Source organism: Opisthocomus hoazin, chromosome 9 (genome assembly GCF_030867145.1).
Source record: "Opisthocomus hoazin isolate bOpiHoa1 chromosome 9, bOpiHoa1.hap1, whole genome shotgun sequence".
In the NCBI taxonomy this organism is placed as follows: domain Eukaryota; kingdom Metazoa; phylum Chordata; class Aves; order Opisthocomiformes; family Opisthocomidae; genus Opisthocomus; species Opisthocomus hoazin.
Window position 1 is genome coordinate 20,044,550 of NC_134422.1, and position 24,470 is coordinate 20,069,019.

The 24,470-nt window shown below is 40.5% G+C and overlaps 1 protein-coding gene across 5 annotated transcripts in view; it reads right to left on the reverse strand.

Annotated features, from left to right (window-relative positions):
- Positions 1-24,470, reverse strand: part of LOC104329052 (dipeptidyl peptidase 4) — a 43,364-nt gene that overhangs the window by 17,472 nt on the left and 1,422 nt on the right. For 3 of the 5 annotated variants that reach the window (XR_012764988.1, XR_012764987.1, XM_075429861.1), the window contains exons 3-18: positions 17,541-17,639; positions 16,909-17,003; positions 16,714-16,788; positions 14,668-14,720; positions 14,496-14,568; positions 13,461-13,581; positions 12,873-13,033; positions 9,772-9,875; positions 6,170-6,305; positions 5,977-6,021; positions 3,196-3,300; positions 3,018-3,085; positions 2,775-2,828; positions 2,197-2,321; positions 1,183-1,230; positions 586-684 (exon numbers count right to left, since the gene is read on the reverse strand). Coding sequence is in view for 3 of the 5 variants with exons in the window: in XM_075429861.1 (XP_075285976.1) it covers positions 586-684; positions 1,183-1,230; positions 2,197-2,321; positions 2,775-2,828; positions 3,018-3,085; positions 3,196-3,300; positions 5,977-6,021; positions 6,170-6,305; positions 9,772-9,875; positions 12,873-13,033; positions 13,461-13,581; positions 14,496-14,568; positions 14,668-14,720; positions 16,714-16,788; positions 16,909-17,003; positions 17,541-17,639 (1,461 nt within the window). In the remaining 2 variants the exon portion in view is untranslated. The remainder of the gene's footprint in view (positions 1-585; positions 685-1,182; positions 1,231-2,196; positions 2,322-2,774; positions 2,829-3,017; positions 3,086-3,195; positions 3,301-5,976; positions 6,022-6,169; positions 6,306-9,771; positions 9,876-12,872; positions 13,034-13,460; positions 13,582-14,495; positions 14,569-14,667; positions 14,721-16,713; positions 16,789-16,908; positions 17,004-17,540; positions 17,640-24,470) is intronic. The other 2 variants (XM_075429863.1, XM_075429862.1) reach the window with 1 other exon arrangement.

Consider the following 24,470-nt stretch of genomic DNA (forward strand, 5'->3'; position numbering starts at 1 on the left):
ACTTTTAAGAACGTGACTATTCAATCCAACTATTCCCCTACACGAAGCCAAAGGTGATGTTGAAATGTAGCCTAAATGAATTTGCAAGCTTTTCCATTTAGATTGCATGTCCATTTTTTGAGAATAACTGAACAACTTTTCCACTGTCCCAAGGTGCTAACACAAACCAAAAGGGACTCATACCTGTAAATTAAGACCTACTTGAATTTATAATTTACTTTAAATTCAACAATGCTCCTGAGCTTGGTGCCCCGCCCCACCCCCCATACCTCTTATTTATTTATTTAATGTGGTGTTAGCGACTTCTGTTTTTCAGGTAATTATCAAGGAAAAAAGGAGTTAAGCCACTTCATCACGAAAACATCAAGATATCACACTACAGAAAAAGCATGATCTAGGTAAGAATATTTTGGGTTTTCAGAAAAAACCAGAATGTTTGGAGATGCCCAAAAAACAAACCTTGTCTTGCTTCTAAGTGCTGAATAACTGCAATAATCCCCACTACACCCTCACCCTTCTTTTCTGTCATGTTCAGCAAAAGACCTTGAAGTGCTTGGAGAAAGGTGAAACAGTTTTTGAACTTACTGTATCCACCTACGCTGATGACGTCAATTTTTTTTGAAGGCATCTGAATATCTTTCAAGGAATCTTCCAGTTCAGTGTTATTTTCCAGGTATCTGAGGACTAAATAAAAAAGCTAGTAAGACTTAAAGATTATTTTCAAACGGATTGCTCTTTAACTATGAGCCACTTTAAAAATTCAGTCTGAGATGATGGCAAGCTACATTGCAGTCTTAGTTTACTGCAGTTTTTGTTTTTCCTCTCAGATTCAATGTTTACAATACAGTTTTCCTTCAGTAATTTAGTAACCAGGAAGCTGGTTTCCGTATTTTTCATCTAAATGCAATTTCAGAAAAACTGAACAATAATCCAGTAAATAAGTCATACATTACTCACTGCTTTCCAGCACAACGTAAAATAATATTAAATATGCTATGAATAAATGTATGCCAACCTACATAATTCATTCTTTTGGTTAACTATACTAATTATCTGAACTTAAATTTACCCTTTATAACTGACATATTAATTATTATACTAAGCAATGAGGACAAAATTAAAATAAGTTTACAGTGCAATTTTCTGGCTCAACACAAATTATATTCTAAGACAACCCCATACCTTGATCATCACTGCTTCTGTGCAGAGTAGATATGGGCAGGCCAGGACCTGTTAATAGAGCATAAAACCTTTATGTTTGCATGCTGTCTCAAAACACAACCCTTGTAAAGTAATAGGAAGTGGGTGAATCATAAAAGATCAGAATTTCCCTCCAGTTTGCACAAGCTGGATTTTAAGTTCAGTAGGGCCCAAACTCAAGCCACAGGATTTCATAAAATATTCAGACTGTCTCGCAGGCAAACCACATGATTGTGAGGTACTGAAGAATTAAACTTCCACTCTTTAGCAATGTGTGCCCATCGGTTGTGGACCACGACCTGGAAACCCATAAACATTGTCATGGAGACCACAGCAGTCTTCTTCAACCAATCAGTTATACAACTTGACAGAACAATTCCCTTTCTGCTGTCTGTCTGTCTGTCCGTCTAGCCCATAGACCAAGGAAGATCTTGGCATTTTAAGCAACAGCAAACATTGCAATTTAAGGGAAATTGTAGAGAAGATTTTATTTTTCCTACCCTCTGATTAATTTATCTCTTGTACTATCTAGGACAAGCGCTTAAAAGTCAGAGACAGACGACAGTCCCGCTGCTTAACATCATTATGTTCACTGGATTATTTTGAACCGCACTACCTATCTTAATTTTATTCTCACATATAGAGCCCTTCTCTCTACCCAGCCTACTGCTTGCCTTGCTCTCAGAGTCTCCAGATTCCTTCTGCAGACAGAGCTCCCCGTGCAGCTCTGGAGGAGACGCATAGCGGACAGGAGTGCTTTGCCACCTCTTTCAGGTCCACTGATAGGTAGAACTATCAAATCCCATCCTCATAATATTCATCAAGGTGCTTTTGAGCCTAGGAGGGAGTATGTTTTTCCACTGCCAATGCATTTATCCAACGATATTAACACATATCATTGTTACACAGTGCGTATCAAGATCTTGATGAAGTGAACCTCCCCACCCAACTAATCAGTGAGTCATGTTTATGACAACTAATTCCGGATATACTCACCACTACAATCTAGCTGATAATACTGTGCGTCTTTGCTGAAGGACACAGAATAATACTGGCATCTTTCTTGATTCAGATCACAGCTAACACATTTAGTAGAATTTGGACTGCTTTCCAAGAGCACTCTGCAAAGTAGATGAGCATCATTTCAGAGATGAAAGACTTATTCCCCTCCTCAAGCTATGCTAAACAAATGTATGCTTTTTAAATAAGATGACTGAATGAAGTATGATAAAATTCATGAGTAAAGTGCCTCTTGGTTTAAAAATTAGAGAAAACAGACTTTAAACTTTTGAGTTCAATTAATACTGGAATTACAGTCATAGCCAAAAAAGCATGAGAGGTCTTCTTTAGGGATTTGTTGCTTAAGGAGTCATTGTTTCTTTTCACAATTTCCCTTTATTAACTAAATTTACAGAACAATATTTTAGTTATTTTTACAGTTAATACCCCTACATTGATACAATAGGATACCACATTAGACTGTGAACATCCTAACGTTTTATTTTGCAATGCTTTTTCTTAAAATTTTTTTCATTAACAGCTATTTTACTCATACTGTAGAAAAAAATTCTTACTTATAAAGATTTCTTCCTCCTGGTGCTCCACCGTTTTCATTACTAATGTAGTATCTATACAAGCAAAACATACTGGTTTTAGTAAAATATTTACAGTATACTACAATATTTGAAGATTTATCTTACATGTTCAGCTTTTTAATGAGTGAAATGACACCTTCTCCCTGTTCTCCCTCCCTGCTTGTTTAGACCCTTGTTACAAACCCTCCTGATAGGAATCAACAGCTTAATTACAGTACTTACAAAAAGTTATTGGTTACAGCTTCTATGCTGATTACTTCCCATTTTCCCGCAGTAATAGGTACTGGAGCCTGGAGAGGGGGGAGGGGGGGGAAGGCAAGACAAAAAGCAGAACGTGAAGCTCCTCGATCACCAAGAAAAACACAAGCCAGCAGTGACCATGCTACACCTTATTACTCACCTGTGAGCCATTTATGTAATGGATGTGCTTGTAACCCGCTGCATTGCTAAAGACTTTGTAGTAGGTAGCACTGTCGGGTGCAAACTGAGGGACAGATGGCTGAAACTTGAACACAAGAGAAGAGGGGTGTCTATTAATGCAAACAACAAAACTCCAAAGCCAAAATGGTAAGTATTGAAAACTTCTCTTTAGAGATATCAAAACCTAGATTTAAAACAGTGTTATCACTGTATGTACTGCAAAACTTTCTGCCTACTGATGTGGTAGGTAAAACCTGTAGCCATTACCCTAAAATTAAACACACTTAAAATATTTTCTTGCTCCTTAAGCAGCAGAATTTCCTGAGTATTAGCCCTGGTAATGACCGATGTCCCCTCCAACCTCCCTTGAATTTGAAGTCCTACAGGTGTTCCTAGCTTCTTACCATTTCAGGAAATGATATGTGCATCTCCTTTTAAAGTCGCTGTTTTACTCTGTCCAATGTCAACATGGAGCTGTAACCTATAGCAATGTAAACACTGCAAACACGTTTTCCTTGAATTTCCCATTTTAAAACACATATTTGTGAACAAATTCTTTTAACTCTTCTTTTTCTATTCTTTTAATTAGCTTGACAGTGAAAAATGTCCCCCTTTATTCAAGGAAAACAAGCTGCTTTCCAAGAGGAAATTCTGCTAGTAAGTAGGTGGTTACAGAATGCCAGAGAACCCAAGTGGGAATGATACTTTCATGAGGGAACTACCCATTTATCAATTGGGAGTAATGGAAATGAATGGATTCCTTCTACTGACTGTCTTCTGGATGTGCTCCATGTGGTAGAGAGAAAAACAGAGGAATGAAATTGAGACAAATGAAATAAAAGTTATTTCTGTGATAATCCAAAACATTTAAATGTTAATTAGCCCATTGACACAACACAACTACCTCCAAGATGTTATACCCATTTTTGAACTGGAAAGTGAAGGAGAAAGATGACATGACAAGTAAACAATGACAGAACTTGAGTGTCCCTAACCCATGTGCTCCCAATAATCTCTCCTTCTTCCCTAGCAATATTTTTACAAAAAATAACCTGGCAAATATTTTGCTAGCTTCTCCCTTATCACAGTCTTGCTTTTTCAAAGTGTGACTTTCCTTCAACTCAACTGGCAAGCTCTAACTTAGCTCATGACCTGGAAGCCTTATGCAGTAACACAGGCTGTTCTGAGCGTTCTTAGATTAAGTATACTTTCATCTCTATTTTTGAAAAAAAGAAAAAAACCACCATAGATACATACAGAGAGAAGTATATATCTATATTTTACACACATATATAATTTACTTAAGTTTGTATACACACTTCTATGAATTGTATACACATATATATGTGTATATATACACATCTCATATATATAAAAATATCCCTTATCAGTCAAGCATTTTTTTATCATCCTTAACTAGATAAGAATAAAAGAATGGAATAAATATACATTTCCTATCCCCTCTTCAATCCTCCCTACTTTCCACTCCCTTCTCAAATCGAAGAATCATATAGTGAGATTATCTTTTTCTTCCAACAACTCCTAAGATGTGGGTTGTCTCTTTAAAGGAAACAAAAAACCAACAACCTAGTTTAATGGCACAGACTCGCATTTTGCCCTCTTATTTTGCACAACTGTTTACAAAGTCTGCAGCTTGATCATCACATTGTCTAATTGTGAAGCCTTTGCTGCAGAGAAGCAAAATGTGTCAGCGTTAAGGCCTTCCTTTCCATATCAAATTTGACAGCAGGTGGGTTGATCTCTCATCTTCATACTGCGGATGATTTCATCCCTGCTGTTGCCTCCCTCTTTGCATTTCTTTAAACTTTCATTTTTGACTTCAAAAGTGAATTAGTGACTAAAGCATAATCAGTGTGTGGAAAATGCGGGAGTGGAAAGCGTACTCTGTGTTCTCATCAAAAACTCTGAAACTCATTTCTCCCTCCAAGTCTGAACTTTTGCATCTCTGCTTCACTTCCCCCAGATCTTCTGTGTAGTTCATTAGGTGCCTACTCTCTACCATGTACAAAAGGACTGAGAGGCAGCTTGGAAATCATCATCCAGACAGGAGCGATGGGTTTGGCAGAAGTGTATGAAAATTTTAATCTGGGCAGTTTTATGCATCTTGTCCCCAGTTCTCTCCAATCGGTATTTTTTTGGGGGGGAAATAAATAAATCAGAAAAACCCCAAGGAGAACCTGGAACGGTTTGCTGCAACATGAAACGCTAAAAACGGCTTTTGTCCTCTATGCCTTTCCTCCAATGCAATTCAAAGGTTACAGGATATGCTTCTTAATACATTTCATCCCCTAGATCATTCTGGAGGTGGTAGGAAGGCTGGAGAGCTGCCAAACCCGCATCGCTGACAACTCCCCCGGAACAAAGGGAATTCTGAATCCTGGCTCCTGCACTTCCCTACCTACCGCTACTGAAGTGGTAGGTCAGAATTAAAAAGGAATCTCAAAGGAGCACTCTGCTTTTTGGCAAGCCAAACACGATGCGTGGGTCACAGGGGACACAGTTACAGCTCCAGCCCACGCTGCAGTGTCAGCCCAGCCTGGGAGCTCAGAACCCCATAGCCACGAAGCTTAACGCCGGGAGCTCCACAAGAGACCATGTTTTCCCATACATGTATAATGCAACAAGTGAATGGATCAGACCGGCACACAAGAGGCACTGCAACTGGCAAGAGGCTCGTATGAAATTTTCTTAATTATCAGTGTTATTTAGCATGTGGCAGTTTTAGAAATTGAACACTCACTCTGCCAATCCAGCCAGTTGTACTTTCTTCCGTACGTTGTTTTTCCTAAGAAAGATAAAACAAACAATCCCACAACAATTATGTTTATTTTACATCAGGTTATGTTTCTACAAAGATAAACATACAGAGACACTCTACTTCTGTCTAGTCTCATTTATCAAGCGTTGCAACTCTCCCACCTCATTTTTCTTACCTGTGGACACGACCAGTTTCCAGCAGCACTTTCAAAGTCACAAACTGTGAGGACTGAAAAATTCTGAATTCTTCTGAGCCATTGCAGACAGATCCTTTCATCTGTCACCCATGTTACAACACTCAAATAATGATCCCTGAAAAAAGCAATAGCATTAGATATTTAAAATCCTCTCTGTAATAGCATACTATACAATAGCATTCAGCAATTCACTGAATGAGACTCATCTGGCTATTTTCATTTCAATCTACTCTGCAACAATAAACAATGATGCAAACCTAATTGTGCCATTTTTTTTCCAATTGTTTTTACTGCTAGTAGATGCCTTGGTTATTTTCATTCATACAATAACGAATTAGATAGTTTGTACATACCCACTTCCAGAAAGACTGCAATAAAATTCGAACAGCCAGATCACTATCCTCTAATGCACAAAATAATAGCTACTCCAGACTGTTCATAAATCTTGTACTGTGTGCATCTAGAGGAAATTCTTCTGAATATTAAGTTGCATGGAATTTAGATTTTAGAATTTTATCTTTAGCTGCACGAAGCTGGCTGCCTGTAAGCACTTTCTGAGTGATATATATCTTTGTTCAATTTAGTATTTATTTCCATTAGTCAGAATGGAAGGAGAGATTGTACCAAGAACAGATATTACTATTTGAATATTTTACTTTCATCTTCAGAATATCAACTAGTTGACATGAAGAACTGGAGTATCTGAAAAAAAATTATCATTTTCATGAATATTCCTGTATATTAATTTTAAAAAGGTACCACACAAAATTTAGTGGTTTTATTTACCATTACGATCTGTCAGATGTGCTCGCCTTTTCTTATTTTAGATCTCTCCTATCTCCTAGAAGCCTTATGAACTAAAATAAAACAAACCTCCCCTCCAAGGCAAGTATACATTTTTAACTGGAATTTGCACATTTGAGTTAGTTCCAAGTTCACGTTCTCTTTTTCCCCAATGTTAGTTAACAAAAACATGTGGGAAGTTTTGTGATGAGAGTGAATATCTTTGTGATTGGGGCGGGGGGGGGAGAAAACACTACAATTAATGTGGATGGATTAAAAATATACGCTAACTAGTTAACGGCCACTTCCAGGTTTTTTTCTAGATTGCAGTTTAGAAATCATGTCTAAAAAAGGTCTATTTTCACACTCGTATTTGACTGGGAAGTTGGTAGGTCACTGAATTTCTACCGTCACTGGCTTCCAACAGCATATTTTAGACCAATAATATCACAAAAGCACTCTGCAGGAGCTTGTTTGGAAAACAAATGAAACTGCCGTTCCCCATGCACCTATAATAGCAGTTTCCCTTGCTTTGTAAAAGGAGAATTAGCCCCACAGTTTTTGTTCCTTCAAAGTGAGAGAAGTTAACAATTCTGGAAACTATAAATCATCCATCAGACAAGATGGACAGCACAAGGAAAAAATGAAAAAAATATCATTTATTATGCTATTATTATAACATAGTAAGTATTTTATGGTTATTACAGAGACTGGGAATGCACCTTCAGCTTTCAACAACCCATGAAATATTAACTAAGCTTCAATTAACTCAAATATAGAGTACAGCAGTTTTGCATTGCCCTTCCTCATTTGCTGCTGAGAAAGAATATTCCTGCAATCGCCGTCTGGAGCTCTCTACTCTGAAGACGACTTATTTTTAGGACAGATCATTCCAGAGAAGAAGCATCCATTGCCTTCATCATTCTGTTAGCCAGCGGGAGCCCCCTGTACCCATAATGCTAAAAGTGGTGTTTAAATGCTGTATGGATTTCACGCTGGTCATTTGTGCAAAAAGTGTCAGGTTTCATCTACCATCTCGTGGCAAAGCGCTGCCACGCCAGATTTTGGCAGATTTCCTTGACAAAGAATAAAACTTCCCCTCTGGAACAGCAGTGCGCTGTGCCCCCTTCAAACGTGGGGGTACAACTGCTGCGCAGGCAACGAGCTCCGGACAGTGCCGCAGCAGGCCACCACTGGCAGGGGCACTGCCCCTCGAGACCCCCACCCAGGCGAGCAGGGTGAGGTACGCCACCAATTCAAACTTAGTTTTACTCACAAGCAAGTAAAAATAGAATGGTCCACCACAAAAATTAAGCTTTCCTGTTATACAATGGTATAAATATACACACTGTGCAAATACTCATTACTTTGTGCTTCCAGGAGCAAAATTACCCGACAGCAAATTGCACATCACTTGCCTTTTCCTACTCATGTACTTTTGCTCTCGTGAAATTCCCCAAGACTTGCTCTGGCCACCTCAGCGTTTGCAGGACGCACAGGCCAAGGCTTAACCGTTCTTTGGATTGGCTGCTGTCAATCCTTGCACTCATCATTCAAGACCTGATTTGTCTTTGTATTAATCCTGATTTACAGGGTGTTACACTAATTTAAAAATGGATTAAGTCCATATAACTCAGGCCTGCATTAGCCAGACGGGTACAAGGCTGGAAGGCAGACGGTAGTTATTCTCCCCAGGTCACACAGCAGCGTTGTCCACCTTTCATTAGGTGTTAACAAAAGGCAAAACATAACTCTAAGACAGCAGAGAACTTAACCAGAACTGACCAAAACATAAAAAGCTTCTAATTCTGAGGCACTGAAACTCTGGAGAAAACCTGCACACAACAGCTATGCAACATCTAGCTTTTGCTGTGTTCCTGTAGAGAAAGGACAGAGAACAACATATTCATAACAACTCACGTATCTCGGTTAGCATAGAGATGTGGGTTACACTGTGGGGAGGGCTGACACAGAACAGCACTGATATTCCAGTTCTAGCCACCACGTACAAAATGCTGGTTTCATGCACTAGCTAAGAGACCTCTTCTGTTTTTTCTGAAGCTTATCAGTATAACCTGTGCTTCCATGTGCTTCCATACCCATCACGTTTGTAAGTGCAAACCTCTAAAAAATTTCCACAATAGTGTTAAAAAAACCCCCAAAACTCAAGATCTAGGATACCAAATTCTGTCTGCATGCATTTTAAATCAATTTAGCTGCTCTTTACAGAATACATTTATATCATGTTGTGCATTTCCAGTGGCATTTTGAGAAATACAATTTTCCATTTACTGTGAGAGGTGCTGGTTTTCACCATGTTTCCAAAGAAAACAAACATTTTAAGTATAAATCTGAAGACAACCATGATACCTTGCCTTAGCAAGGAGTCTGCTTCCAACGAAATCAAATCTTCACTTACCATTAAGGTTTTGTTTTGGTTTTTTTGGTTGTTTTTTTTTTACCCCAGTGAATTGGAATACATATATTATAATTTGATTATACCAAAACTTGCTCATATTAAAGTTGTACTGTGAAATGACTTCACCATAGTTAGACTCCACTGAATGTGATGAGCCAAGAACTTGTCACATTCTGAATATAACATACATGGAATATGCCATCTATATATAATCACTAGAAGGATAATCTCTGTGCAGATTTTCTCTGGTAAATCTTGTTGCTACCAGAGCTGCATGACTGGGAAAAACTGTCATATACACTGAACATAGGGTGGTCACACAAAAGCTCCTCCTCTCCCACCAAAAGAAACAAGCAAACATTTAGCCAAAATTTCTTACCCTGATTTTATATCTGCAGGTGGAGAAATTTCAGCAGAGTGGAAAACAGGAAGCGATCTGGTATCCACAATGAAGAATTTCACAGTTGGATTTGTAGCGCCTGCCTAAAAATAAATTTTTTCATTGTACTTTTGAAGAAAGAATATTCTTGGTGAAATAAGTGTTTGAAACTATAGACGAAGAAATTACTACAGACAGCCAGGTAAAACCAGCCAACTTCAAATATGTGAAAAGGCAAGATCCTACATGCAGTTCGTAAGATGGATACATAGATTATCCTTTGTATTTTTTTTATACGAAAGTGTTTGTATTTCTAGATAAGAAAGACTACCACATTTAGAAACATTCATAACTACATAGGACTTGCTGTATCCAAAGCAGTACTTGACCACCTCTCATCCCACATGCCACACACAGTGCCTTACAGTGAATCAAACCCACTGCTAACAGACGAAGGAAGTGTGGGCTGGATGAATGGTTGGTGAGATGGATTGAGAACTGGCTGAATGGTAGAACTCAGAGGGCTGTCATCAGCGGCGCTGAGTCTAGTTGAAGGCTGGTAACTAGTGGTGTCCCCCAGGGGTCAGTACTGAGCCCAGCCTTGTTTAACTTCTTCATCAACGACCTGGATGAAGAGTTAGAATGTACCCTCAGCAAGTTTGCTGATGACACCAAGCTGGGAGGTGTGGTAGATACACCAGAAGGCTGTGATGCCATTCAGTGTGACCTGGACAGGCTGGAAAGTTGGGCAGAGAGGAACCTGATGAGGTTTAACAAAGGCAAGTGCAGGGTCCTGCACCTGGGGAGGAACAACCCCATGCATCAGTACAGGCTTTGGGTGGACCTGCTGGAGAGCAGCTCTGCAGAGAGGGACCTGGGTGTCCTGGTGGACGACAGGTTAACCATGAGCCAGCAGTGTGCCCTGGCTGCCAAGAAGGCCAGTGGCATCCTGGGGTGCATCAAGAGGAGTGTGGCCAGCAGGTCGAGGGAGGTTCTCCTTCCCCTCTACACTGCCCTAGTGAGGCCTCATCTGGAGTACTGTGTCCAGTTCTGGGCTCCCCACTTCAAGAAAGATGAGGAGCTACTGGAAAGAGTCCAATGGAGGGCTATGAGGATGGTGAGGGGACTGGAGCATCTCCCCTACAAGGAGAGGCTGAGGGAGCTGGGCTTGTTCAGCCTGAGGAAGAGAAGGCTGAGAGGGGACCTAATATATACTTACAAATATCTGAAGGGTGGGTGTCAGGAAGATGGGGCCAAGCTCTTTTCAGTGGTGCCCAGTGACACGACAAGGGGCAATGGGCACAAACTGAAGCACAGGAAGTTCCGTCTGAACATGAGGAAGAATTTCTTCCCTCTGAGGGTGACGGAGCACTGGAACAGCCTGCCCAGGGAGGTTGTGGAGTCTCCTTCTCTGGAGATATTCAAGACCCGCCTGGACAAGGTCCTCTGAAGCCTGCTGTAGGCAGGAGGGTTGGACTAGATGACCCACAGAGGTCCCTTCCAACCCCGACCATTCTGTGATTCTGTGACGAATGAGTGCTTCTTCACAGAAACCCATACCTTATATTAAGTGATCCTATAGCAGCACAGCCAAAGCTGTGACTGCAGCGCTCACCCCACTGTTCTTTACAAAGTGCTACTAGATACTGACAGCAATTTAACTGTGTCAGTAAGGGCTTCTTCTCTACAAGTCAACTAGCCAGGTCCTCATCGTAACGGTTAGGTAGCTGTAGTTGACCCACCTCCAGAAGTCAGCAGTATTCCAAACAAAAGGGGCTTGTAATAAGAGGTGCCACTTGAGCGGGCTGTTCATTCCACACCTACATCTCTCCGCAGATGGCACGCTCAGGGTAGAGCACCTGCAGCCACTGGAGAGGCCACCGGCTCGCCATGAGCATCACTGGCCCCTCTCGCGGCGGCTCCAGGGGGAACGGCAAAGGCTGTGTCCTCCTGACACTTGCTGTGGGAAGGGCAGGGAGCGACTGACCATGGCTGCTGCAGCCAACCTGAACAGGGAGGACTGAGGGCGGCTTTTACACCAGGCAAACAGTTATATCAGCTGAACATCAGCTGGCTGCACCGGCTGTTCTGCCCCAGTTAATCAAAAGAGTGAAAATCTCTTCCTGAGCTGGCCAGACCAGCGTGGGGGTGATACGTAGGTGTCTCAGCCCAACACAGAGTATAAAAAACAAATGATGAACAAAAAGAACTGAAGAAAGTAACAGGCTTGAGATGGTTTCAACCCATGTATTCCTTGCCAGCCAATGGGGATGCCCAGCACTGTGGTGGTGAGCACATTATGGAGACCAGCAATGAGAACCACATTTGTATTGCAGTTCAGCAGTGTAGTGCAATTGTACTGTAAGTGCAATTTGTACTTGTATTGTGTCTTAAGTGCATTGCTGCATTGTGCTGCTAAATCAAAATCCCATGTAATGTCAAGTAACTTCACACAGGTACATCTTGTATTAAACATTAAACCCTCCACGTGTGGAGTGTCCAAAAGAACCTGTCTGGAGTGTATTGGACTGACTCTCACACCATTTAGTCCAGTGCCAACTGTGCCACAAGCAGAGGGCACAATTCACGTGGAGGTGAAGGGGGAGAAGGAGCTGCATGCACTAAAGGCTTCACTCATAGCTAAAACTGAAAGAGCTTCAGATGTGGGCAAAGAAACTCCATCAGCAGATTCCTCCCCTTCATCCCAACACAGGAAGCATCCAAAAACTAAAAAAATGCTACATTAGTTGAAGAAGATTCCATTATCAATACCACGTACAACCCTAACACAGTGTACATCTGCCAAATGCTTTGTACCAACTTCAATTCCCTAAGAGCTTTTTTATCTCAACATCTACTTGCTACCTCAAAATTTTCTGGTGAAACAACAAAGCCTGAAATCATACTTCTTTCTTCTTTCTGCTTTCCCCTGGAGATAATAAAATACTTTAACATTGCCAGATGCTGTTGACTTCAGAAAGAGTAATCACAGCAAGCTGTTGAGGAGAGACAGACAATATTTTCATTAGCAGAAACTGATTAAATGAGACTACTCTCTTAACGAAACTGCAGAACAACCATGTTTAATAAATAACACAGACCTTGGGATACGGGATTCTAATGGTCTTTGGATACTGCAAGGTGTCCTCAGAATAAAAGGAATACTCTATAACAGGAACTTCGGTATCATTAAACGCTGCATATGCCACAAAACTGCCATTTGGAGACCACCAGAGAGCAGAATGGCTGCCAAACATTTCCTCTGAAAGAGATGCAAATGTATTTAAGTTATAATTGGTAAGTTGGCTCTTCTATCCTAGGTAGTGTAATCATTAGTTTTTAATAGGATTTTTTTATTTAATTGAAGTTCAGATACTGAAGTGCAGACTGTTTGTCGGGGTTCTGAAATGAGACGTTAGATCAATGCTTATAATCTATCATATGAAGCTAATTCACACACGGTGATTTCCAGTCATGTGCTGCAAGTTAGGTAAACTCATTTCCATTCCTAGATCCTCACACTAGCCAGGGATTAAGCTTGGGTAAGGATGCATTCTTCTGTTAAAATCCAGACTTAGATTATTTTGAACTTTCCAATGCTAAGAAATTAGATAACGGTTATAATAATTACAACAAAACCCGAAGTTTTTACATCATCATGCAAAGTAAAATATGTTTGCTATAGTTACCTTCATAAACCCAGTCTGGTATTCCATTGAAAATTTTATTTTCTTCTCCATTTTCAGTGATTTTCACAGGTTCTGCTGTTGGTGAAGCTTTTATATAAACATTATTGTTCCAAACATATGCCTGCAAAACATTATTGTTAGAGTAAACGCTACTTCCTTCCTTCGCCACATCCAGTGGGAAATTTACATCAGGTGACAAAAACTGTATTTGAAAGTTGGATTTCACCAAAAACCATTGATACTTAACAAACTTCAATTTAATAAAAATCACATGTAGAGAGATAGTGCATTTCTTCAGTAGCGCTCAGAACTCCTCTAGTTTTTGGTACCCGCCTGCCTCTCTAATCACCTCCATTTTAGCTCTCCAATGACTGAACAACAGAGTTTTACTCAAGAGCTTCACTCTGTGACGCAGAAAGTTCTTTTCAACATCCTTTGCTTCTATGGTTGGGCTCTAAAATCCCTATACTACCAGCAATAGGAATAAATTAACACCACATTCACCTCTGATAGATCTTTAGTCAGATCCTACACTCATCGTAGGGAATGTACAAGCCTTGCAAACACAGTGGCTGTCACAATTGCTATGGACTGGGGAGAAGAGAAGGAAGAAAACAGTACAAGAGAGATTTTGAACCTCTAATCCCTGTTACACGCATCCATCAATACTTCATTGCTTATGGTGTAATTAGGAGATAAAAAAAAATTCACAGCAATGAGTAAATAGACAATTGTAACGCTGCTGCCTTTCAAAGGGATGAACTACTGCCCGAAACTGTAAAAACATGAAGTTCCTGTGCATTATATGACTACTGGGGCCACTACTACTTTCAGGAATGCCTTTTCATTAAAGAACAAAACAAAACACAGAGGGATTTTGGAGTCTTTCCAGCAACAGTAGTCAATTTGGAAACTCGTTCAGCTCTTATCTAGCAGCAGGAAAGTCCCAAAACCTCAAGGGTACATACAATGTGAGCTTCCGTACCATGTGTACAAAAAAGACTGTTTATATAAGCTTCACTTATCTTTACTAACCAGTTTGTGACCAACAGGTGACCAGGATATATATTGTGTATCATTAGGTAGTAGTCCATCATCTAAAATAGAACTGGAAAAAGAAAAACAAAACACAGCCATGAGAAATCAGTGAAATGTCATTTCATTGCAAAATAAAGTTAAAACTATGTCTTGTGCAAAAATTACTGACCTGCTATTGAAATCATAGATGTGATATGAGGCTGTATAGGAATGCCTCCACAGCTGCAAAAGAATTATTTTAATGTTAGGAAAATCTATTTCATCAGGATACATGTCTCTTACAGTTTGAATTACCTCTAAAAGCCTCCTCATGCTGTTCTGTGACAGACAGAACACAATGAATGTACAAGTGTAACAAATCTCTGCAAGGTTTAAGAAAAGACGAAAGAACCGTCACCCCTCTGGGGTCATCACTTAAATACTACGGTGGAGGCAACTGCCTGATTAAGGACAGAGATACTGAGGCCAGAGATGCGGCAGATTTTCAGAAATCCTCGTAGCTACATAGCAGACTACCGTAGCTATGCACAGTTAATCCTCCTCCTTCTGCCTTACTGGCACACTTGCTGTTTTCCATCTCATTTCCCATGTATATTATTTAACTTGGCATCTTCTTGTTTAGTAGCCCTCACAAGTCCCAGCAGTATTTCTGCAGCAGTTCCTCCAGATCCAGGGTGACCTTTTCCCATTCATATTGTCACAGAAATCAATCCTTTCTCTCAGAAACCTGCCTCTTGAAATCTCTGTCACTCCATGGGCACTTACAGAGAGAAAGATGATGATGACAATGCAGACATGTTTAAGTGTGTTCACTACACGGGGCCGAGGGGTTTGATTTAGCCCACGGTGTTGACATGCTACGATTATGCTACCTTCTATGATGGTTCTTGAAGATTTGTATGAAGATATAAAACAATAACTACAATACTACACAACCAGATGGCTATTACATAAGAAGTGTCTACATCCTCATGATTCATTTTGTTACTCTGTTTTCTTGCAAAGAAGATTAATAATAACATAACTTTCAATCACACTATTACCTAAAGGTTAAAAGATCTTGCTTCAGCATTAAAATAAAATTAACTCTTATGACTGCAACAAATAAAATACTATACAGCAATAAATCACGAGTAGAGGGGATGTCTAGGGTGGCTGAAAAAATATAAGGCATTTTGTGGCCACTCCTGAGGCAGCGAGAAGTCAAACAACTCTGAACAATTCAGAAAGACAGAAGGTAACTGGCTTAGCAGTACCTAGCGAGGAAGCTAAAACTGCAAAAAAGCAACGACTGAGTGCACGGGCTGTGGCTGGCGCAGTGCGAGGGGCCTTCCCAGACTGCAGAGCCAGGACATGTGGACAGAGCTCAGAGACACAACGATCGCGTATCTGCACGCTGCACAAGTCAGCACTCAGCTTTTTACAAACAGAACAAGCAGCTCTCTAGAAAAAAAAAGGAAACAACAACAAAGTCACTGGCTTCTCAGTGCACATGCTGCAGGGCAAATGACCACCTCAATCAGGTTTCTGTAACGGTCCTCGAGTGGCACACAGCCAGGTTTACATGCCAGCTGGCATAAGCATAGGTTGACCTTTATTGCATGGCTCAGCACCAAGCCTGGATGAGGCACTGTGCTTGAGGTTCTTCATGTGCTTGCTGACAGTAGGGAACACGGACACCCAAGTCGTCTCCAAGCGCAAGAGGACAGCCTTCTCTTGTAAGCACATGCTGCTTCTCATTCACCTCAGTTTTGTATTCTTTTGTCCTAACACCACAATGTAACAGCCATATACATACATAGCATATATGCACAAGTATATATACACAAGCATGTCTACTCAACAGTTCTCCTTACCCACACAACTCCATGGACAGTCATGCTTATCCACCCTTCCAGCTTGTCTCCCCAGATGAGCCACCCAGCCTCACCCTCCTTGTGGTATCTGTCCATCCACTTTTTATCCAGCTTCTTTTCTCAGGCAGTCACATCTCGTCTGCCAAGCTCACAGACACCACCAGTCTCTCTTCTCCTCCTGCTGCCTGCTCAACTTCACTGTTCCCCTGCAGACATCCACCTCATTCATTCACCCATCCTCGTGCACTTCCCCCACATCCTCTCAGCCTCTGCCATCCCTACTTTCAAGGCCACCTTTTCACCCCTTTGTTCCCAAACCTTTATTTCCTGGCGTCACCCTCAGAGAAGCGCACTTGTACCTTTGTATAGCTGTACTGCAGGAGAGCAAACTTTTGGTCAGGAGACAATGTAACTGTGGTTGCTTTGTATTTATCCTGTCAATAAAGGGCAAAAGGAACACATAAAGCACTGATTCCAAAGAAATATGCAGAACAAAATACTAAATTCAATACCTTTCCCAATGTCTCCATATATTATATATAAAGTCAACGTACTAATGTTGCATTTGCCAAGATTACTGAGGATGTTCCAGTGTCAGCATCGATACGCAGGATGTCCCCATTAGCTGTTTTGTGAATATACTGATTTCCTAGAAGAACAAGAGAGCTGCTAACAAACAAATAAAATGCTTATCAGCTACTTCTCTTTTCCCCTAACATTTTTAAGCAGGAAATAAAATTTAAAAATCTGGTCAATGTTGTGTTTCCCACTTCTGTAATGGAAGGATGCTTCTAGCACAAGAACGTTCACAAAATGCAGTCTTGCTCACAGCCTCTGCCTTCTGGCATCTCTTTCCCTTGGGGCACCAGGCATACTCAAATGAAAAAGCGCCCTGTATCCTCCAGTTCCCCGACAGCCTGATGCACGGGAAGCTGACACACTTCAGTGTATAACATGCTTCTACAAAAAAGCATAGCAGTAAGGATGCTCTTTTAGCAGTAGGAGAATAAAGCTTGCCGTGGACACGAACATGTATTTAAGAGGGAAAAAAAAAAATCACAACTCTGAGCTATGCACCTTTCTATAATGGCATCAACAAATAATTTAACTTTTTTTGAGAATACAGTAGTCACTTCAGCATGAAGACACGTTTACTAGCAGAAATACATTCTCTTGAATGAATTACCTGAAATCCACTGCAAATCATGTGTTCTGTACTTATAGTCATTGTTCAAGTAATTCTGTAGAGTGTATGTTCTTCGTGAATCAGGCTCAGAGGTACTTTCTGGAAGAAAGAGACAGAAGAGAGATTTTGATGTTGCTGCAAATTGTTCCACCTCTCAACCTCACTACTAAAGTAAGTGGGTTTTTGTTGCCGGTTACTGATGTGCTAACCAGCTCTAAAGTACTAGCAGTAAGAAGCTGCTAAAGCTGTACTGCAAGATAAATTCAGCAAGCATAAAATAAAGGAGTATTGGTGAGATCACTCAACATACTCATGCAAAAATTACAGACGCCTTTTCTCTGCTGGTATTTTACTTTAAGTTACACAAGTGCTGTTATCTTTTGGGTAAATGAAAATACCTTTTTGACGGTGACAAAAATAAAAAGAAGACCTCTGGGCTTCTTATCTCAGAAACGCATACTTTTACGCCCCCAAAACTGAAAAGAAGTGACCTTAGTGCCTTTTTCCCCCCTATGCTCACTCTGGGAACTCTGCTGCAGAACTCCGACTGCTAATATTTGCATAAGACATCAATCGTGCGGTGGCTCATGCAAAGCGGAGACATACATGCTGATGTTCGAGTGCGGTGGACAGGCAAGGCTGTCCAGATGAATGAAATGTGGCATGCATGTGAGCAGATGTACGGACCTTGGAGGATACCCTAAAGTTAAAGTGGCTGAGGTACTTCGCCACGTATTCTGTAATGCTACTGTTCCTGTTCATGAACCCTTCAATTGCAAATCATCTTCTTATCACAACTCAAATTTCAGAAATGTCTGAAATAAAAAAAATCTGAGGAGCAGTAAAATTTTCAGGGAGGGTCTAATTAAAAAAAAAAAAAAATCACAAACGCTTACTGATAAGCTTATGATGAAATTACTACTGAAATATTTATCCCTCTCTTGATGTGTTTTTCACACCAAGGTATCTTAATGTTTACAGCAACATTACTATTTTCACTGCAAAATTAAAGCCAAGTAACTGGGTTACTATGTTTTCATAGTAAACTGGTGAAGCTTAGAACCCCGTTAAGCTAATGAGTTTGGTCATTAGCTCCAGTGCACTGCAGCCAACTTCTGTGAAAAATATTTCTTTTCTACTGGCTGCAGTGCACAAGCTACTCCTTCCAAACTCTGAAAGGTTCACATAATGATAATTAAAAAAATGGTTTCTGAGTCTCTCTGGTCTTCTTCCTCTGAAAACAAGGATTACAATTTTTAAATTCAGGTGTGCAATTCTCTCCCTACTTCCTCCCCTGCTAGTGTGTGGAATTTTTAATTTATTTGTTTGGTTGTTGTTTTTTTTAAATGGAAGCCAGAAAACTCTCCTCAAACAAATCTACATGGTCCATAAGGGAAGCAATTTTTATTTCAACTGGCTAAATCATTCCTTTTTTGTTACAATCGGTACAAATCAAAAGATCTAGGATAAAAACAATTGATAAAGACATGCAAGTACAGACGCTGTGACTGATCAGCCAAGATAATAACTGGCTCCTATCGATTCTGAGCACCCCAGACTTTGAGACAGTTTTAAACAGACAGCCTCTTCTTTCATTATGCTGAAGAAAAAAAAGTGTGCAAAGTCCCTGGGGACACACACACAGAAAAGCACCTCACAGTAATTTTTGCAGTTTACCTTTCTGCAGATTAAATACATGTGACATCTGGAACACTACAGGAACATATTTATATTAGCTATTACAGTTTTATTACCAAACAATAAGCACATTGCATATATGCAGCACAGACCGTACAGCCATCGCTGCAACAGAAGTCAAGCCGTAACAATGATTTTAGTCTGAGATGCTCAGCAAAGGTTAAAAAAATTGCTTGCTCAATTTCATCTGAAATTTGACTGTTCTAAAAAATTACTAGTCTAGATTTCATATTCGTGACGTTTCCCTGAGAATATTAATTTCTCAGGTTAATTATTCCATATTAACTGAATACTTAATTTGATGGATTATGAACAAGTGTGCATTTGATATTCATGCACAGTTGTCTAGTTGGGAATATCACTTCTCTCCTTCCTAATTGAGTAAGTGTCATTTTCAATTAGAGCAGCTTCAGAAAGCAACAAAATCCTCTCTTGGAAAAGGAGGAGCAATTTAAGACAGGTGGCTGATGAACAGGTTTACGGATTTTTCCAAGCTGATGAATGTTTTCCCCCCTGGTGACATACATATTTTGCTGAGGTCTCATTACTAAAAATCAGGCCACTATTAAGATTTGTTGGCTGTGTATAAAATTAAAATTTCATTTTCTGTCAACACCTTCCACATAGTAACTGAATATGAAAACATACGCCAAGCTGTAAGGGTATAGTCATAAAAATTCTCGTTGAAGTATTTTCTTAATTTGCAAGACAGGCCACTACCAGTATATTCTTACTTATCCACATCATGCCACCGACCAAAGATACTCAACACACATCAAAATCTGCATTTTGGTTCTTCTTGTTCAGATTCCATTTGAAAAAAAAAAGGATCAGACAGGTTTATTTTGACAAAATAAAGCAGCTGTTGACATTCAAGAGCTTTTTATTGGCTTTGAAGATTGGATACAGGTCAATGCACGTTCGTATTTTTGCAAAACAGCTTCTTTCACTCTTAGGTTCCTCAGAGAGGCTGTGAAGGCTGAATTTTCTTGCTATTTTTCTTTTTTGACTATTCCAGATACAGACTTACTTTTCTAAACTCCAAACGCCTAGCTCTGCATCTCTACCCTACTCTCATCCCCAGCAGCACATACATATTTCCACTGTCATATACTAGAAATATTTACATCATAATACCCCTGTTACAACAGCAAAAACTTCAGTAAGTCCTTCTGGGAAGAAGGCTCTCGCAGTCCTCATATGAAGTTGATGAACAGTTTTGTTTCAATTTGGCATTTTTTCTTTAATATATCACCCTTTCTCAAGGGAAAAACTTGAGTTGGTTTCTGTAGGTGTAAGGCGTAAAATAAACAAGAAGTTAACTATTGTGTAAGGTTGATGGTATGACACATCACCATACCAAAATCTAAAGTTGTTGACAAATTACTTTTGGTATATGTATTGTTTATTCCCCAGTGTCAAGGCACATTTTACTAATTTCCACATGTAATAAAAAAGAGCAAGAAATTACGTACTCGACTTCAAAGAGACGGAAAGCTACAAAACCAGTAATAACGGAAGCTTTACTGCATGTTCTCCACTACCAAGAGAGACTGGAAGACCCACAACAAGGGAAAGATGAGTACAAGCATGATGCTCAGCAACAGTAAGAAAGAAAGGGACAGAGAAACAATAAAAATCAGAAAAGGTGAATGAGTATCGCCATTTTTAAGTGACAGCAGAACAAGAGTGAGAATGATCTGCAACATAAGAATGTAATTTGGGAGCAGCACGAGAGATGCACGAAGGGAAACCTGACTGATTCAGTAGTTAGTCAGAAAAGTAAGTGACATTTCAGGCTATTTTTTCCAAACCTTCTTTGCTCCCTGTTTTTCTTCCAACGTGGGAAAAAAAGCACTTGAAAACCTTCCCCCCTACACTCAAGCCCCCGTTAATGTTTGAGACGTGACAATTAGAGCACAGAAACTGATTTCCAGCAAAGAAGAAAGTAAAAATGACTCTGCTGGGTCAGGCCAAAGGTTCACTCAACACAGCACCCCGTCCGATTCCCCGTGGTGGGTACCAGCCATCCCAGAGCGACCACAACCAGCAGGTGCGTGTCGTGACACCTCCTGGGCAGTTTGCCCAGACATCACTCCCTGTGGCTGCAAGAGGCTGCCCCAGGGGAGGCAATCATTAACTTTGTCATCAACAGCTCTGGAGTCCCTCTCAAACTTGCCCTATCTCATGCAAAGCAAGGAAATAAAAATAGCAGAAGTGCTCTACAGATAGCAATCCACTGCGAGTAATTTTTTTTATATTACATTTACTCAATATTTGAATTAAGGTAAATAACCGAGTCAAATGACAGTTACAAAAATCAAAGACATATAGGCAGGAAAGCATTTCCATTCTCTATGTTTTCCTTCATTAGCCAGAAAAGTAATATATCCACACATAATATGAAGACTACAAGGATCCTGTAACGCAGAGCAAGATGCATGAATACATGGGGAAAAGAGAATAGTTAGAATGGTCGGATCCAAGCCAAAAGACTGTTTGGTCAGACAAGTCTACAGCAGACTCACAACAAGGCAATTAACCTGCTGTACCTTCCATACGACTTTGGAGAGAATTTCAGCCATGATTTTGATTAAAGTCCTCTGAGGCTAGGTTACTGGAATTAACTACTGCTCACCATTTCCATAATGGTTCTTCAAAAAAACCCACACAGATTCAAGATTCTTATCTAAACCTTAATTTTTTAATCCAGATATAAAGAGATTCTACTTCAAAGATCAATTTCTGATCCACAGATTTAAATTCCCTTATAGGTTTTCTAGCTTTCTCCCTAAATGCTCTTAAACCTAATGCCTTTGAGAAACCAGAATAATACAGGACCCCTTAATCCTAAGAAAACCATGACAGATCCCAACTGCCAGACTCCTTCATCTTGTGCCACAGGTCTTCAAATATGAGGGTTGTGGATCAGCTAGAAGCCTCCCTGTATTTCAAATACATTGTTCAGCTGCAAGCAGGGTGTTGACATTGGCAATAGATACTCTCCCACACCACCCAGCCACAAACTTCCTTAGTTCAGGACAGAATGCAGATAAGATAAAGGGGGGAAGACTGTAGATATGTCCATCCCCAACAGAACAACAATGAGAGCTATCTGGAGACTTTTATCTCCTTTTCTTTTTAGTTACACATTAACATGGCTGTGAGGAAGATCTGCAGCCTCGCCTCTCTTGAGTCCTTGAAGCACGAAGCTGTCTCAGCAGTCCCAACATTCTTCAGCTTCAAATCCAGGACAACTACATGAACTTATTGGACTCCTGCTGCCAATAACTCTTAACTCTATGGTAGCTTTCTATCGGCCACCAGTAATACCCAACACACCAGTTAGGCATCAGACTGACAGAGTACCCTGAGGCATCTCAAGGTCATTAACTTCCCCAGCATGTGCTGTGCTTTTCCAATCTCTTCTAGGGATATTTCTATCAAAAGACCACAGAAGCCCACACATAGTATCATCTAACCATGACACTGATGACCCTTCTCATTTAGACATTATCTCACCCTTAGAGAATTAGACCTCTGGGTGAAGGAACCTGGTTTATGACAAGACAGTTGTATAGGACCCCCCACCCCCCACCCAAGGCTGCCAGCAGAATAATACTAGATATGGCACTGTCTCCCTTCTGCTCTCAGCACTGGTTGCTCCCCCTCTCACTCCTGGCCTCTCTGCCCAGCTGGCCACACAACCAGAACTACTGTTAGAGAAGAGGCAATGATCTATGGCCACTGGACATTTCAATCTGCCTTTCACATGGAAAATTACAGGAGAAAAAAAATGGGAGAAGCGTAAGTAAATGGGTGAATCACGAGCAGACAGACCACAATTTTTTAGAAAATACTCATGCTTTAAGGGTAACCACTTGCTGTTGTAGTCACTTGTTGAATAGCTCCTCAAAGCGTAACAATGCTTTCATCAACAGACTTCAAATACAACCCTCAAGGCTGTTCTGAGATTAAAGTGTTCGATGCAAGTAGCCCCATGTGGTTATTAAATCTAAAATAAGGTGGCAAAATAGGCAGTGGCTATAAACAACAAGTATAGAAGTTTGTACACAGTTCTGCCTGAAGACCCTCGAGATAAATACAGAAGGGCTGCACCCAAAATTAGGGAACCCTTCTGCAAATTTGAGTCTGCAGTATTTGCCCACGCTAAACGGCTGCAAGAGAAGAAGCCTAAGTTCTGCTTGCCAGGCCTACACTCCAGCCAACAATCCAAAACTCATCTGAAGCAGCAGAATTTCACAACCTTCCACAGCACTGGAGCCTGTTTATCAAACTAATTCTGTGCTGCATGACTATTAACCTTATGAAACGAAAGCACATTGAGAAGCATGGCGGGGAGTAAAGCAGCAGGGCGAAGGTGAGAAATCCAAACTCAAAATTATCTGCGTATATCAATAATCATCATTTTCACTCCCTGCACAATGCTTGAACCTTGGGGATGAAATAGAGTTGACTGCAATTGCAATGACTTTTACCAGAACAGACGTTGATTTCACATAGTCACAGTCATGTGAGCTGCTCCTCCTCCCCACCGCCGCCCCTCAGTTTTGCCACCTTTCATTTTGTACTCAGTCCAGCACCTGTACTGTCCCAGGAGGCATCCTCAGCTGACTCACACGCCCTGAGGTCGTTGATAAAAGCTATATAATCAAAATGTCAGTGACTAAGTAACCTATAAAGGGGTAATTATAAGTGCACCACCTGTACACTCTCAGCTAACAGAAAACATTTGTTTCGCACCCTTCAGTCAAAAATTCAAAAGCCCCCCACAGTTCCTCAACTATAATGGCCACAGTTGTTATTCAGACGTTACTTCTGCCCTGACTTGGGAAGAGACAGGAATTCAAATTTTTGAATTTTCTTTTTTTGAAGTTTTTGGGACCTCTCCATCTCAGTCCTTATTTCATCCAGAGGGACCCAGTGAACTACCTGGGTGCGCTACGCAATTTCCCACGCATTAATTCGAGCCAACAGTGAAAAGACCGATACATTGACCTACTCTTTTACAAGCAAAATGACACAAGCCAAGGCTGACAGCATGGTGATAGTCTGTATGTCACCCAACAGAAGTGATTCTCTGACGTAAAACCTACTTACTATATACTCAGTGACTGATTCTAAATTGCAGCTACTTCTACAGCAAAAGGATTCCTATGCTACAATTTACGAGAGAGGAAAACCCACGTGATTTCCAGTAAGATACAGCAC